At 33.7% G+C, this 13,673-nt stretch overlaps 1 protein-coding gene, 1 non-coding gene and 1 pseudogene across 3 annotated transcripts; 1 reads left to right on the forward strand and 2 right to left on the reverse strand.

Moving 5' to 3' along the window:
- Window positions 1-333: 333 nt before the first annotated feature.
- LOC143545080 (growth-regulating factor 1-like) lies at window positions 334-2,728 on the forward strand. The gene is made up of 4 exons (XM_077037028.1): window positions 334-538; window positions 667-849; window positions 933-1,239; window positions 1,891-2,728. Exons 1-4 carry the CDS (start codon window positions 334-336, stop codon window positions 2,513-2,515), a joined length of 1,320 nt encoding a protein of 439 aa, XP_076893143.1. The 3' UTR covers window positions 2,516-2,728.
- A 4,823-nt stretch (window positions 2,729-7,551) lies between these two features.
- Window positions 7,552-10,572, reverse strand: LOC143545081 (proteasome subunit alpha type-2-A-like; annotated as a pseudogene). Its single transcript, XR_013137363.1, has 11 exons — window positions 10,564-10,572; window positions 9,884-9,938; window positions 9,466-9,530; window positions 9,022-9,068; window positions 8,860-8,935; window positions 8,566-8,633; window positions 8,341-8,410; window positions 8,049-8,133; window positions 7,839-7,902; window positions 7,698-7,762; window positions 7,552-7,600 (listed from the first exon to the last, which is right to left on the reverse strand). The product of XR_013137363.1 is annotated as a proteasome subunit alpha type-2-A-like (transcript).
- Window positions 10,573-12,730: 2,158 nt separating this feature from the next.
- On the reverse strand, window positions 12,731-12,822 carry LOC143545126 (small nucleolar RNA snoR8a). The gene has a single exon (XR_013137372.1). It is a non-coding gene; the product is annotated as a small nucleolar RNA snoR8a (small nucleolar RNA).
- Window positions 12,823-13,673: the final 851 nt, after the last annotated feature.

Consider the following 13,673-nt stretch of genomic DNA (forward strand, 5'->3'; position numbering starts at 1 on the left):
GAAGTATACAAATTTTTCAAAATAAAAGATATATATTTTACATTAACAAGCTTAGTATAGAATTTTAGATGTTATTAACCTTTAAAAATAAATGACTTTTAACTTTAAGTGGTCAAATTTCCATAACTTTTTTATCAGTTTGGTTTCTCTCAACTCCTTCCATAAATGCCATCCTTCCATATGCACCCAAAAAAAATCCTTAATAAAAACACGCACGCACAAACACCACCATTAAAATGTTCACTTCCACTTCCCATATCATATCTTGCTCAAATAACTCCAATCTTTCTCTGATGACAAACTCTTAAATAAAAAAAGACTCCAATCCGCTCTATGGATTTTGCCGGTGGTGGTTTAGATGCTCTGCCTCTGCTCTCTTCAGACAACCATAATAACAACAACAACTCTGCCTTTGATTTCAAACTCAAACATCAACACCTGTCTCAAACTCAAACATCCCACAACACTAGGCTTTCTGGTTCACAAAACATGCTTAGCTTTTCCTCACCCAACACTTCTTATACCCGCAACATTTCGGGTATAATTTTAGTTATAAACTTATAACTAACTAAACTCATTTTTTTTAATTTTTTTTTAGAACGACAACCATATTATAAAAAATTAATTAAAAGAAACGAAACTCATTTTTTATTAAATTGTTTTCAGGTTACGGGTTGCGAGGGCCGTTTACGCCAACACAATGGATGGAACTTGAACACCAAGCCTTGATCTACAAATACATTACCGTTAACGCACCGATTCCGTCTAATCTACTTATTCCGATAAGAAAAGCCCTTGAAACGGCGGCTTTTTGCTCGTTTCCGGGAACCAATCTCCGGCAAGCTGCCTGTAAGTTATTATTATTATTATTATTATTGTTTTAACTTTAAACAAGGAATTTAAATTGCATGGTATGGTTGTGTTGATTCCAGATGGGTGGGGTGGATTCCACATGGGGTTTTCAAACAACTCGGATCCGGAGCCGGGTCGGTGCCGGAGAACCGACGGGAAGAAGTGGCGGTGCTCACGGGACGCTGTGGCAGATCAGAAGTATTGTGAACGGCATATGAACAGAGGCAGACATCGTTCAAGAAAGCCTGTGGAAGGCCACGCCGGCCATTCCGTCAACAACGGACGTTCGACTAACACCACCACCGCCACCGGTTCCGCCGCCGTGGTCTCCACTCCGGTGACCACCAGCCGGTTAAACCAGCAAACTCAACACCAGATTAATAGGGGGTATATTTTATCACATTTTTTTGGCTAATATTTATTTTGGGACCATTTATTTTTGGGTATTTTTAAAGGAAAATCACCGAAAATATCTATTTTATAAAAAAATTTTAAAAAGTTTTATCTTTTTATTTTCTTTTTTCCAAAAATGTCTACTCATATACGAGCGGATTTAACAGTATATACAGAAGATCCAACCGTATTTTAAACCATTTAAAAATTGTCACGTGTCAGTGTTACATAAATACGAGCATCCAACGGTATAATACATTTGGATCCTCATGTATTTAATTTAATGAGCTTTAGTTCAACTTCTGTGTGAAGAAGTAAAGATTTGAGTTGGAGGCCACAAGATTTAAAGTTTGAAACGAACCCTATTCGGGTTTACAGAAGTGGCTTGGGCTACCGAGTGCTGTTTACGATAGTAGGCTGTAGGCATATGGGGTCGTCTTTGCTATCAGGTTACCGCAGTAGACGGGGTTTATCTGTTCGTCGTTAAAATAAAAACATTTCTTTTATAATAAAGTTAAATAAAAACATTTCTTTTATAATAAACTTCATCGTAAATCGTTTGGTTGTTTTTTAATGATATAAATAGTTTGTAAACGAAAAAAAAAAGATTTTAATTTTTACTAATCTAATTGTGAATCTTTGCAGAAATTTTATAAAAAATGAAAATGTGATGTCTGACAAAATTCAAGATTCATCAGTCCATTCCAAATTATCACCATCATCAATTGGTCTAAAACAAGAAGCAATTTCAGTACATTCAGAGTTCGGATTCGTATGCTCAGACTCCTTGCTCAACCCATTACAGAAAACCGACAATTTAGGTCAAAAACCCCCAAATTCTCTTCACCAATTCATGGACGATTGGCCAAATTCCGATCAATCCCACTTCATGTCATCAAATTCATCTCCGGTTAACGAAAGACTCAATTTATCGCCTCTAAGAATGGGTTTGGGAGTGGGTAATGATACTGCCCACCAGGTGTTTGATGAAATGTCTAAACCAGGAAACTGGATCCCGGTGTCGTGGGAAAGCTCGTCAGGTGGGCCGTTAGGTGAAGTTTTGAATCATAGTACAAACAAAGGACCGTCGGCTTTAAATTTGATGACGGATGGTTGGGACAGTAGCCAACAGATGGCATTGTCTCCAACTGGCATGTTGCAAAAGACCGGTTTTGGTTGTTTTTCAAATAGCAGCGCGGGAAGCAGCCCGAGAACAGATAATAGTCTGCTTGGATCGACGCTAATCGCTTCTTCATTGCCTTTGTTGTAAACGTTAACTGTCATGATTTGTGTTTGAAAAATTAATTAATTATGTGTATGTTAAGTTAATTTCTTTTATGTTTTTTATGTTTGGACCAATACTTGTGACCAAATTAAATGAAATCCATATGTTGTTGGTACCAAATTTAAGTGATTTTGGTGGTATCATCAAGTGGGGTGTGAGAATAAAAAGGGAGTTGGAATTATGAATGCAATATTTGGTTGGTGGGAAGCATGTTTGTTGTTGGGTGGGTGTAACTGTGTGGGGGATATCTGACTATTATTTGTCAGGCCCAGGTCCACTCCTTTCATCTGCAAAATACTCTTTCTAAAAAGCCCTACTCAAAATATGTAATTAAGCTGTCATCACTCTTTATCTTTTATGATCATTTTGAGGGTTATGTATGTCGAATTGCGATTTCGTGATCACATTCATCAACACACGCATTAAATTGTTGTTGAAGGACCGCGGCTTGCTTTACCTTGTTAGCTTGAAGGTCCCACCTTAAAATAGGCCTAAAAGAACGTTACCATGATAAGGATTAAGCAATCGCTTGGAGGTCCCACCTCAAGAGACGCCTCAAAGAAATTTAGAAATTAGGGTTTGCCGATCCATTATCCCTGGTTGTTGGCATTTGTTTATGAAGCGATGGGCTTTACTAGACACATCAAGTTTGTTTGGAGTCTCATTGATAGGACAATTTACCCCAGTTGATATATAATATGGTAAAGAAAATGTGGAGATTAACGTTGTCTTCTTAACCGGCCACTGTTTTCATCTTCTTCTTCTTCCTACAGCGCAATATAATATGTGAAGCAACCTGCATTGTTTTTGGGTTTCTATAGCGTAATATTAGATATTTGTGTCCTAAAAATGTCATTTAATTAGGGGCTTACTAATCATTAAGGCACCTAGAGCAAGTTAAGTCAAAAACTAAATATATTAATGTAAATAGAGGCAACTATCACATTACTTTTATGCTTGATTGCTTGTTTCTTAAGGTATGATAAAAGATTTTGGAACTCTGAAGATAGGAATGAGATAAATGAAATTACCTCATGTTAATATTGTAGTAATACTATAAACATAATATGATTTATTAAGATCTAAAAAACAGTTAGATATTTTAGTGTATTTGGATTAATTGGTTGACCAATGTAATAATAATAAACATTAAGCAAGTTAGGGATGTGCGAAGTGCACGCTTGTTTTAGTTTGTTACTATGTTAGGGGCGAAGCTCCTAATAAACAGGGGTCTGGAGGCAGTGCACCCGGTTAGTAGGGCCCAAGGGGCGGCAACCCCTGGCTATTGATGAGATAAACATTGCATGCGTTTCTTTTGCTTTTTATTTCCGGTTCATCTTTTCTCGCGAAACCATACTAAGTTCTTGATCTCATTCAGAGTTTTATCCAAAATCATACTTAGTTCTTGATCTCATTATAGATATATAGCTATACAAAGAGAGGTCCAATCAAGTTGAATTGTTGTTTTTTAATTTTCTTAAAATCAAGAGGTACCATTAATCTTTTGACTGTGACCATGATGTAGAAACGACCATCATCTTGATTTTAGAATCTTGGAAAGATCTGATCTATTTTTGCTCTGTTAAGAACATAGTGTTTTCCTTCTCAAAATGTTACTTAACGAGTAGGTTGTTATGACTAAACTAAGTAGGGGTGTGTTGTGCATGGTTTGGTTCGGTTAATGGCAATAGCCGAAACCGTAACCGAACACTTCGGTTACTAAAAACAATAACCGTTCGGTTTTGGTTAATTCAGTTTTGGTTAATCAGTTATTAGCGGTTAATTCGGTTCGGTTAATTCACCGAGAATTAACTGCTAAACAAAAACATTTAGCATGTACTAAATTTTTGTTAACCATTGTTAAGAATTATACTAAAATCAAAACAATGAGTATTATGAACAATTATGTTATACACATTTAACAGGTGAAGAGCTATAGTCAAAGCCACTGTATAAGAGAATAAATGCAATTTAAAGTCACTCTCATTCGAAACGAATTAATATATGCTACTAATGGAACGAAATATCCAAGATCAAGAATACAATGGTCAAATAAAGTTGGATAACTATCTTTTTGAAATATTGTAACATAATATCATTAAAAGATGAATGCTATATATAAAAGTATTAGTTAATCGGTTTGGTTCATTTATTTTTGGTTAATAAAAAAGGCAAACTGGAACTATATAATCCCAACTTTTGTGTATTGGTTAATAATAATCTCAACTTTAAAAATCACTACCAGCGGTCCCAACTTTCAATTATTTTTGTCTCGATGAACCTCCGTTAAAAAACACTTAACGCCGTTAAGTTTTTTTCCGAGTTTCAAACCAATGTTTTAGGAATTTTGATCTGAAGAACCATACGATTTGACTAATGTAAAACTTATCACGAAACGGTGATCCAAATGATAAAACAATGTTTTAATTAGGGTGTTTGAATTCCAATTAACAAAAATCAAGTAATTTGAATCACCGTTTCGTGATAAGTTTTACATCAGTCGAATCATATCGTTCTTCCGATCAAAAACCCTAAAACATTGGTTTGAAACTCGAAAAAAAACTTTAACGGCGTTAAGTGTTTTTTAACGGAGGTCCATTGAGGCAAAAATAGTTGAAAGTTGAGACCGCTGGTATTGATTTTTAAAGTTAGGATTATTATCGGTCAATACACAAAAGTTGTGATTATTTATTTCCAATTTGTCAATAAAAAATGGTTAGTCAAAACAGAAACGAAAAATTGGTTATTCAAAAAATAAAAAACTTAAACATCAGCTAATGCCTCAACTCAGTTTTTTGGTTAATTCAATTTTATGCTTACCCCCAAACCTTAGGTACAAGACTATATTGATGTTGGACTTGTTAATTGGGGTACTTATGGTGTGTTTCGACGATTTTGACCAATATATTGTACCAGTCGCTAATTAAAATTTCAAGAAACAACAAACCAATTAAGATAGGTTTGTTAACCAAAAGTTTTATCGGTTTGTCAGTTAACAGTTCAGTTTTTCAGTGAGAACTATTTTTTCTTATTTTTAAAGTCATTATTTTGTATTACTTTCTAAATGATAAAGATGGATACATATCTTTAACTATGTATATATTAAAGTTTAAAGGACTATTGGTTTTTATTGGTCCCAAGTATTTCATTTTTGCCGGCGCTGGTCCCAACTATCACTTTAACTGCCAACGGTCCCAACTTTCACACATGCGTCTGCCACCAGTCCACGACTAACCGAGTACTAACTCCGTTATGTTTTAGATGACGTGTCCATCCTACGTGTCAAACAATAATATTAATAATGCCACTGATGATGTCAAACCTACTGTTTTACATGACTTTCTTGGCCGTGGATGTGCTCCGGCTGCCGGTGGTGGCTCTTCGCCTTCTGCCTCCGTCTCTGGCGGTGGTGGCCGAGGCGGTGGGCTGGTTTCCACCACTTCTGATTTGGGCTCTGGTTAGTAGCAATCTCTTTATCTTGATTTTTTTAAAACAGTAGGTTTGACATCATTAGTGGCATTATTCAACGAATTCGCTAAATAAATCGGTAACTCAGACGTAACCTCCCTAAGCAACTGCATACACCCATCGAAATCCGTATCAAGACTCAACACAAATGCCCCATTCGCAATCGGTTGAACCAAACGCCCCTGCGGACGCGCAGTAGGCCGACAACGCGGCCGACGTGTCCCCGGTCGACGCGCAGCCCACCCCGACAACGGGCCGGTTCATTTTACGCAAACGATTAACCTGACTAACTAACACAGTCATACCCAAATCCTTAAAACTACCCGTGTGACTAATCCCGCAATGCTTAACCCACAAATCATTCATACCCAAATGTTGTTTCCCAAACCTTTCGGCCCAGAACATATTCGAATTACCTTCGAAAGCCGATACGATATCGTCGGAATCGATCTCGGGCAAGACCCATTCTTTTTTGGACCAGACACCCGACCCGTATGGCCAAGTGGTCTTGCCGATGCGTGAATCGAATAAAGACTTCCAGTAGGATCCGTCGAAGGCTTTTAACGCTTCGATGTCGTGTTGGACGTCGAGTAAGCCGCCGGAGCGTGAGCGGTAGACGATCGATTGGGTTGTTCTTGATCGATTGGGTTCTCGATCGATTGGAGATATCGATCGATTGTCATCTGCTGATATTATTATATATTCAAGGAGGAGAAGGGTTTTTTGTTATTAATATACACGCAGGCAGCCACGTCAAGGTTTTTTAACACGTAGGATGGACACGTCATCTAAAACATAACGGAGTTAGTACTCGGTTAGTCGTGGACTGGTGGCAGACACATGTGTGAAAGTTGGGACCGTTGGCAGTTAAAGTGATAGTTGGGACCAGCGCCGGCAAAAATGAAATACTTGGGACCAATAAAAACCAATAGTCCAAGTTTAAATAACCCGTTCGGTTTTATATGGTTGTTATGGGCCAGAATCTTGATCAGGGTTCTGACATATAACATATTACTTGTCATTCAGGAATCTTAGCAGGTTTGGTATCCTGAGCTAACATATATCGTACTAATCAAATATGCTTACAGGTTACTCCATTTTGTTATATCTCCACGGCTAAGTCAGCCAATAGAGTTGGAGTCATAGTCAATAAACATGTGAAGAAAAGGTGTTAACTAGCCTCAAACGTTCACTAGACGAAGTCCAAAGAAGGGCCGAATTTATCTCACTTTTGTTATTATCATTTCTTATAAAAGGAGGTTATTGCAAAGGTGTAAGACACTTGCACTCAGAACACTCCCTTCTGTAACTTAGAAGCCTTAGCAATTAGTGAGATGATTATCAGGTTTTGTGCACACAAGGATCAAGGGTTTTTCTCGTACGTCATTTAGCTACTTTATTTCTTATTTACATCACCCATAATTAAACAACACTCTACCTCACATTCAAATTTGTTCACAAAATTTCTTTTGTAATTTTTAACCAAAACAAAAGAAATTCCAAGTTTCAAACTAGAGTAAACCCCTAAGGCCAGATAACAAAAGACAGTACAGCTACTCCACCTCTTGAAGATAATCTTCAATTTGAGCCGGAGTCAGAACTCTACAACAAAGAAACACACTAATTACAAACTGTTCTATTAAATAACATGTTCATAGTTATTTACATCCAACTATGTAGTGCTCAAAAACTTGCCTGCCTGAATGCTCTGTCAGCCTCGATAACACCAATCTCGATGTTCTTGCCGGATATCGTCCTTCAAATCTGATACACATGATAAAAAACATTACAAACATACTCTCGTTGTGATAATTAAAGACTTTTGAATTAAGATTTTTACCCCTCCTTGAGTGTTAAAATAGCAGTGTGTATAGCATCCTCAAGCTCCATATCATCAGTGTACCCGCAAGCAACATCATCATTCATAAGACAAGTTGTTGGATGAATATGGTGTCCATTGTAAAAAAGATTGATATTATAAATTATGATCACAATTATAAGAAGAGTAGAATCCAAAGCTGAAAATGGCTGAAAACAATAATAACATGCCTCTTTTCAAGAAATGTCTTCGCATTCGATACGTTCTTTCCCATAGCCGACGCTTTCCAGGAAAGGTGTGAACCTGAGGGGTCCACCTGTAAAACATGCATGTACGCTTAGCTTTAAGAAAAACTACAAGCCATTTAGAAACAAATTAAAACATCTAATAAAAAGCATACTAATGAATTGCCACCACGAAACATATTGTAGGGAAATACCATATGATCATTTCAAGATTTAGTTTAAATTATGCTCAATAAAACACATAAATAAATACAAAAATAAAATTCCAAATTATATACCTGATATAGCTGGGGACCTTTGTCGTTGTAACCAACAGCAAGTAGTGAGACACCAAAAGGCCTTACACCACTAGATGAAGAAACATACGTTAGAAGTTGTATTTAGCCACAATGTAAATGAAGTTATCAAGAACAAAAGCAGCTAAAATCATATTCAGAGAAAAACTAATAAAAACAAATGTTTGAACTGCTTGGAGCAGAAATTGAGATGTGAACCAAACTTACTCTGATTGAGTAAATTCTTGCATAACAGCAGCAGTTTCCCTTGCAAGTTGTGTAACAGGGATTGGTTCCTGCAAATATAACATCAAAATAAGTTAGAAACAAGCTGCTGCAGATTATTCAAAAGCAAAATAAAAACTAGAAATACAAACTCCAACAAAGTCGAATCATATAGAAAGAGTGTTTAAAAACGAATGCTGCTTAGCATTATGGTCTAAAATCTCATAAATAGCATAATAATTCTAAATTTCTATACAGAACAACAGAAAAGACTTATTGAAAAACAGTAAAAGGTACCTTGTATAGCAGATTGTATTGCTCTGCCTGCTTCCTACTCTTTCTGACCAAAACTCGTGAATCAGGCCCCATCCCACTGCACGTGAAACATAAATAAGAACAAAATCAACATCTGAGACTAAAATGAATATAACATGTACAACTTGATGTTTGAAATCTTACCTGTAAACAACTCCAGTGTTAGGAGTTAAAACCTGGATCTTTTGAACCTAAGATCAAGAAAACCATATTTCAGAAGCAAGCAACAAAAACAAAAGCGGAGTTACATATAAAGATTTGTGCATTTTGCAGGCGTTGATACTTCATTAATGTTTTCCAACATACATACTATGCGGGGCCTATAAAAATGCTTTAATATGCCTACTTCTCAATTATGCTTCTTTTTATGTCCACTAATGTCGCTATATCAGATAAATGTATTCATAATGAACAGCACAAACAACCAAATATGATAATCCTAATACAAAAATACGTCCACCAATGAGAAGTTTTTGAAATTTACAAAGTAAAAGTGCATGAAGTGAGTAAAATGACAATTTGTTGCATATAATCATCGCAATATCAACAGTTAACACCTAAAGCTTTAAACATACAACTTGTAATTACCGACGTCTCGTCAACCAAAATAGACGGGAGCTTCTTTTTGGTTGCAATCACGACACCATTAGAAGCTGCAATAAACCAACACCCAATTCAAAATGTAAGATAGTAGACTATCATATCAAAATAAGCAAAAATAACAACTGTAGCAACACAAATCCAAATACACGCACAGAAACTATTATTGAGAAATAAAAAAGTAGGGGAAAGTCAGTGTACTAACTAAAAAGTGTGCTAATTGTGCGAAGCAAGTAGTTTAGTTATATATACAAATAGTGCAATTATGCAATTACATCGATCGACGCTACACTATAATTACACTATGTTGTATATTTAATTACACTACTTGATGATTCACAATTAATTTAATTTGTATTTGATCCAAACCCTAAAAAAAGTAATCTTGCAAAAGAAGCTAAGCTACCTTTTATTCCCAATGAAGTTTGTCCGGAGCTGACGGCTGTGAGAGCATGCTCAATCTACATAAATAATGATTTATAATAACAAAGACAAAAACTTAAAAATTACAACAAAAAAATCAAAATCAAGAATAAAATAATAACAAATACCATCAAATACTTATAACAACAAAAGAAAAAAATCTAATAACAACAAAATATAAATTAACAAATACTTATAACGTCTCATAATAAAAAATTAGCAATACGAACTAAAAATAAGAGCAAACACCTATAAAAATAAACCTAATAATAACAGCAAATTGGTTATTACTGTTTTCATGTTAACAATAAAATAATGTATTTGATCATGTTTCTAAGATATTAACATATAGATTCAGACACAAATCATCTGGATTTAAAAACCAAAGCATACTGTAGACGTGTTCAATTACAATATAGAAATTAGGATATACTATACTAGGTAAAATGCCAGTGTATACACAGGTTGGGTAAACAATATTAACAAAAGAACAAAACAATGTGAAATACTTATACGAATTTGGTATTAGATGAATGAATATGAATATGTATTACAGCGTTGAATAAAATAAAATTTTCATAAAATATGAAAGGAAAAAGAAAATGAAATGGTAAATTTTCCTTAATCTCTAAAAATTTCTTCGTATACGACATTTGTAGTTACCCTCTTCATCGATACTAAAAGACTGACTCCATCTCTAGTTTTAATTTGGATAGTGTGACATAAATATCTAAAAACTGTCCTTGTATATAATGTCTAAAATTTATTTAATTAACTTTTCTTACCAATAACACAATACTAATATTAATTTGATATAGAGATTTATATTTTAAAAAGAATAGTATAAAAAAAATTGATACAACTCATATAAATACTTAAATCAACAATACACAAAGTTTAAAATAAATATATACAATAAAGGTTGAAAGAGTTTAAAACAAAGATAAGCAAAACACCGAATAAGTTTAAAACAACACTAATCCACAAAAACTGAAAATGTACTTTAAAACATAAAAACATTATCTTAAATATAAAAAACAACCTAACTTTTTCAAAGCAACAAACATCCTAAGCAACATGAAACCGCGTTATAGGTTTTGGATAGTAGCGACCGTCAGATAGTTTAGCTTCACTTTTTCAAAGCAACAAAACATCCCAAACAAACATAAAACTATTATAGGTTTTGGATAGTAGCGACCGTCAGATATTTTGATCTTATTCACATGTAATTTTCCTGTTTATCTATATATGCACATAAGCATGTAACATCGCATGATCGATGATGAAAATCACCTTTGTGGGATGGTTGTCCAAAACTTATAATAACATTTGTTTTTTTATGTGAAATAATCCAATTTTAATAAAAAGAATATAGGATAGTAAGATTATATAAAAATTAGTTTATAAGCGTTTGAGCATGTTATAATTATTATTATTTAATATAATAGAAGTTATAATTATAGCCACAAAGTGAAAGATTTTAAAAATCATAAATGGTTTTCAAGAATTAAAGCGTTAAATATAGTTTATAGTTTAAATTAAAAATAAGATTAAGTATAAAGTTTAAAGCATTCACTTTTTCATCTGAAATTAACAAGACTATTATCTTGTATAGTCATTAAATCGTAAAAAAAATGAAATGTTATATTAAAATTTTAAACAAATATTGTAAAATAACATCTTTAAGAAACATTTCTTTCTATTAAAATTAAATATTACAGAGAAAAACATGTTAGTGAACTCAAAAACAAAGATATTAAAACAATGAAAATTAATATTAATTTTTATTTAATAATACTTCTAACAAAAGTAGTTTAAAAAAACAGTAATAATTTAAAATTTCAAATTAAGGACTTGCAAATAAAAAAACAAATTTAAAAAAAAAATAAAAATAGAAGAAAATTTTTTTTTCAAAAGAAACATTAATTACAATAATTTTATCTAATCTTGTCAAGTATTTATTACTTTGAAAAACAACATTTTTATTTATTAGTATAAAGATATTTTATATAAAAAAAGATACTTTATATAAAAAAAGATGTCAGGTATATCAAGTAAACAGGTCAATGTCATCAAGTAGTCGGGTCGGGTAATCAAACATATTAGAAATCCTGTACTCGTCCAAATCCTATGAAAAATTTCAAATCTAATCCCAAAACCATCCCAAACCATAATGGAACGGGTATTACACATCCCAATAATGTCAGATTTCGGGTTTGGGTTTCACTACCATCCCTAATCTTATTAAGATAAGAGATCTTTGCATGACTTGTACCACTAATACCCTAACATAAAATGTATGTCTTCATTAACAAGATTGAATTCAAAAAGAAATTATTCATATCTCCACATACAGACCCAGTGGCTTTTGTTTGATAAGAATATTGGTCTCTATAGCGACTAGTTATTTCAACATATAAAGTTTGGTAGTTCTGTAGACAAATAAGTTCGAGGTTTTAATAATGGGGAGCAGCTTCAGATGCGCTGTGTAACAAGAAGATTAAAATCAAGAAGACAAGTGCTAAAGCTATAGGCAACGTATACAAGGATGCTAAGATGAATAAAGTTTACATCTTTAAAAAGGCCTATGTAGAATATATAATCTCAACTTTTAGAGTATAGACTAAAAATAAACAAATATGGAGGCGTGCGTAACCCTAATCTATAACCAAATCAGGGCTTTAAACACCACCTGTTTATAATTAAATTTTAGGAGAAGCAAATTATACAGCAATACAAATCACTGCAAATTAATAAGAGGCCAAACTCCTTACTAACAAAATGATAACTATTAATATTAAAAAAATTAAATCAAATAACATTTGAAGAAGTTGCTCATATTCTATGGGTGTAAAAGAGTCGATCATGCCAATGATATGGCATTCTGATACAAATCTTTCATTTTATAATCACTGCAAACCGACACCACACTTACAATTGAAAAACTGTAAAACAGATCGGACTTGTGAACACAAACTGAAGTAATGAAAGATATGAAGAGATTATTAGAACTTGAATCGAAGGAAAGGCGGCTGGCTGGTGCGTTTTGGTTGGGTTGTGGTGATGAACGAATGATGAGATGAGTATATATATACGGTGGATGATAAGAGGCGCCGTTCGGAAACCCTAATTTCATAGGATATGATGAAGAAGTATATTTGGGGGTATAAATGAATAATGACTTTTGTAAAGGGCCTTTATTGTAAAATTTATTTGTTTTAAGGGTTTTCAGCTCCATTGATTAGGGCTGAGCACGGTTCGGTTCGATTCGGTTCGGTTAAGTTATTAGACGAAACCCAAACCGAAACCTGAGTAATCGGTTATTTGAATATGCAAACCGTTCGGTTTTTGGTTTTTGGTTTTTCGGTTAATTTTGGTTTCGGTTCGATTATTTTCGGTTTTTTTTTTTCAATTATGTGTTGGCATTGCAAAAAAAAATTAAAAAATAAAAATGCTTATTTTAAGCTTGTATAAGAACGTGTTGGAGTATCACCATCCACAATATATATTGAATTTAAAAAACAAAAATAGGCACGTGTTACATGGAATTATACGAATACAAAATTGCTAAATAGAGCCTAAAAGTTAAAAAGCAATAAAAGTTTAGTCTCGATCTTCATTCATCTTCTATTTTATTTATCTTAAAAGTTTAGTCCATTCCTCATCATCTTGATAATCTTTATCATCATCAATCGGTTCGGTTTGGTTTTTTTCGGTTTTTTAAAAACGGATAATCGAATTGAAACCTAAATTTCGGCTTTTCAAAAAAAACA

Source organism: Bidens hawaiensis, unplaced genomic scaffold, assembly GCF_021521415.1.
Source record: "Bidens hawaiensis isolate Kalapana, Puna unplaced genomic scaffold, B.hawaiensis_p1.1 tig00013821_1, whole genome shotgun sequence".
NCBI classification, from domain to species: Eukaryota; Viridiplantae; Streptophyta; class Magnoliopsida; order Asterales; family Asteraceae; genus Bidens; species Bidens hawaiensis.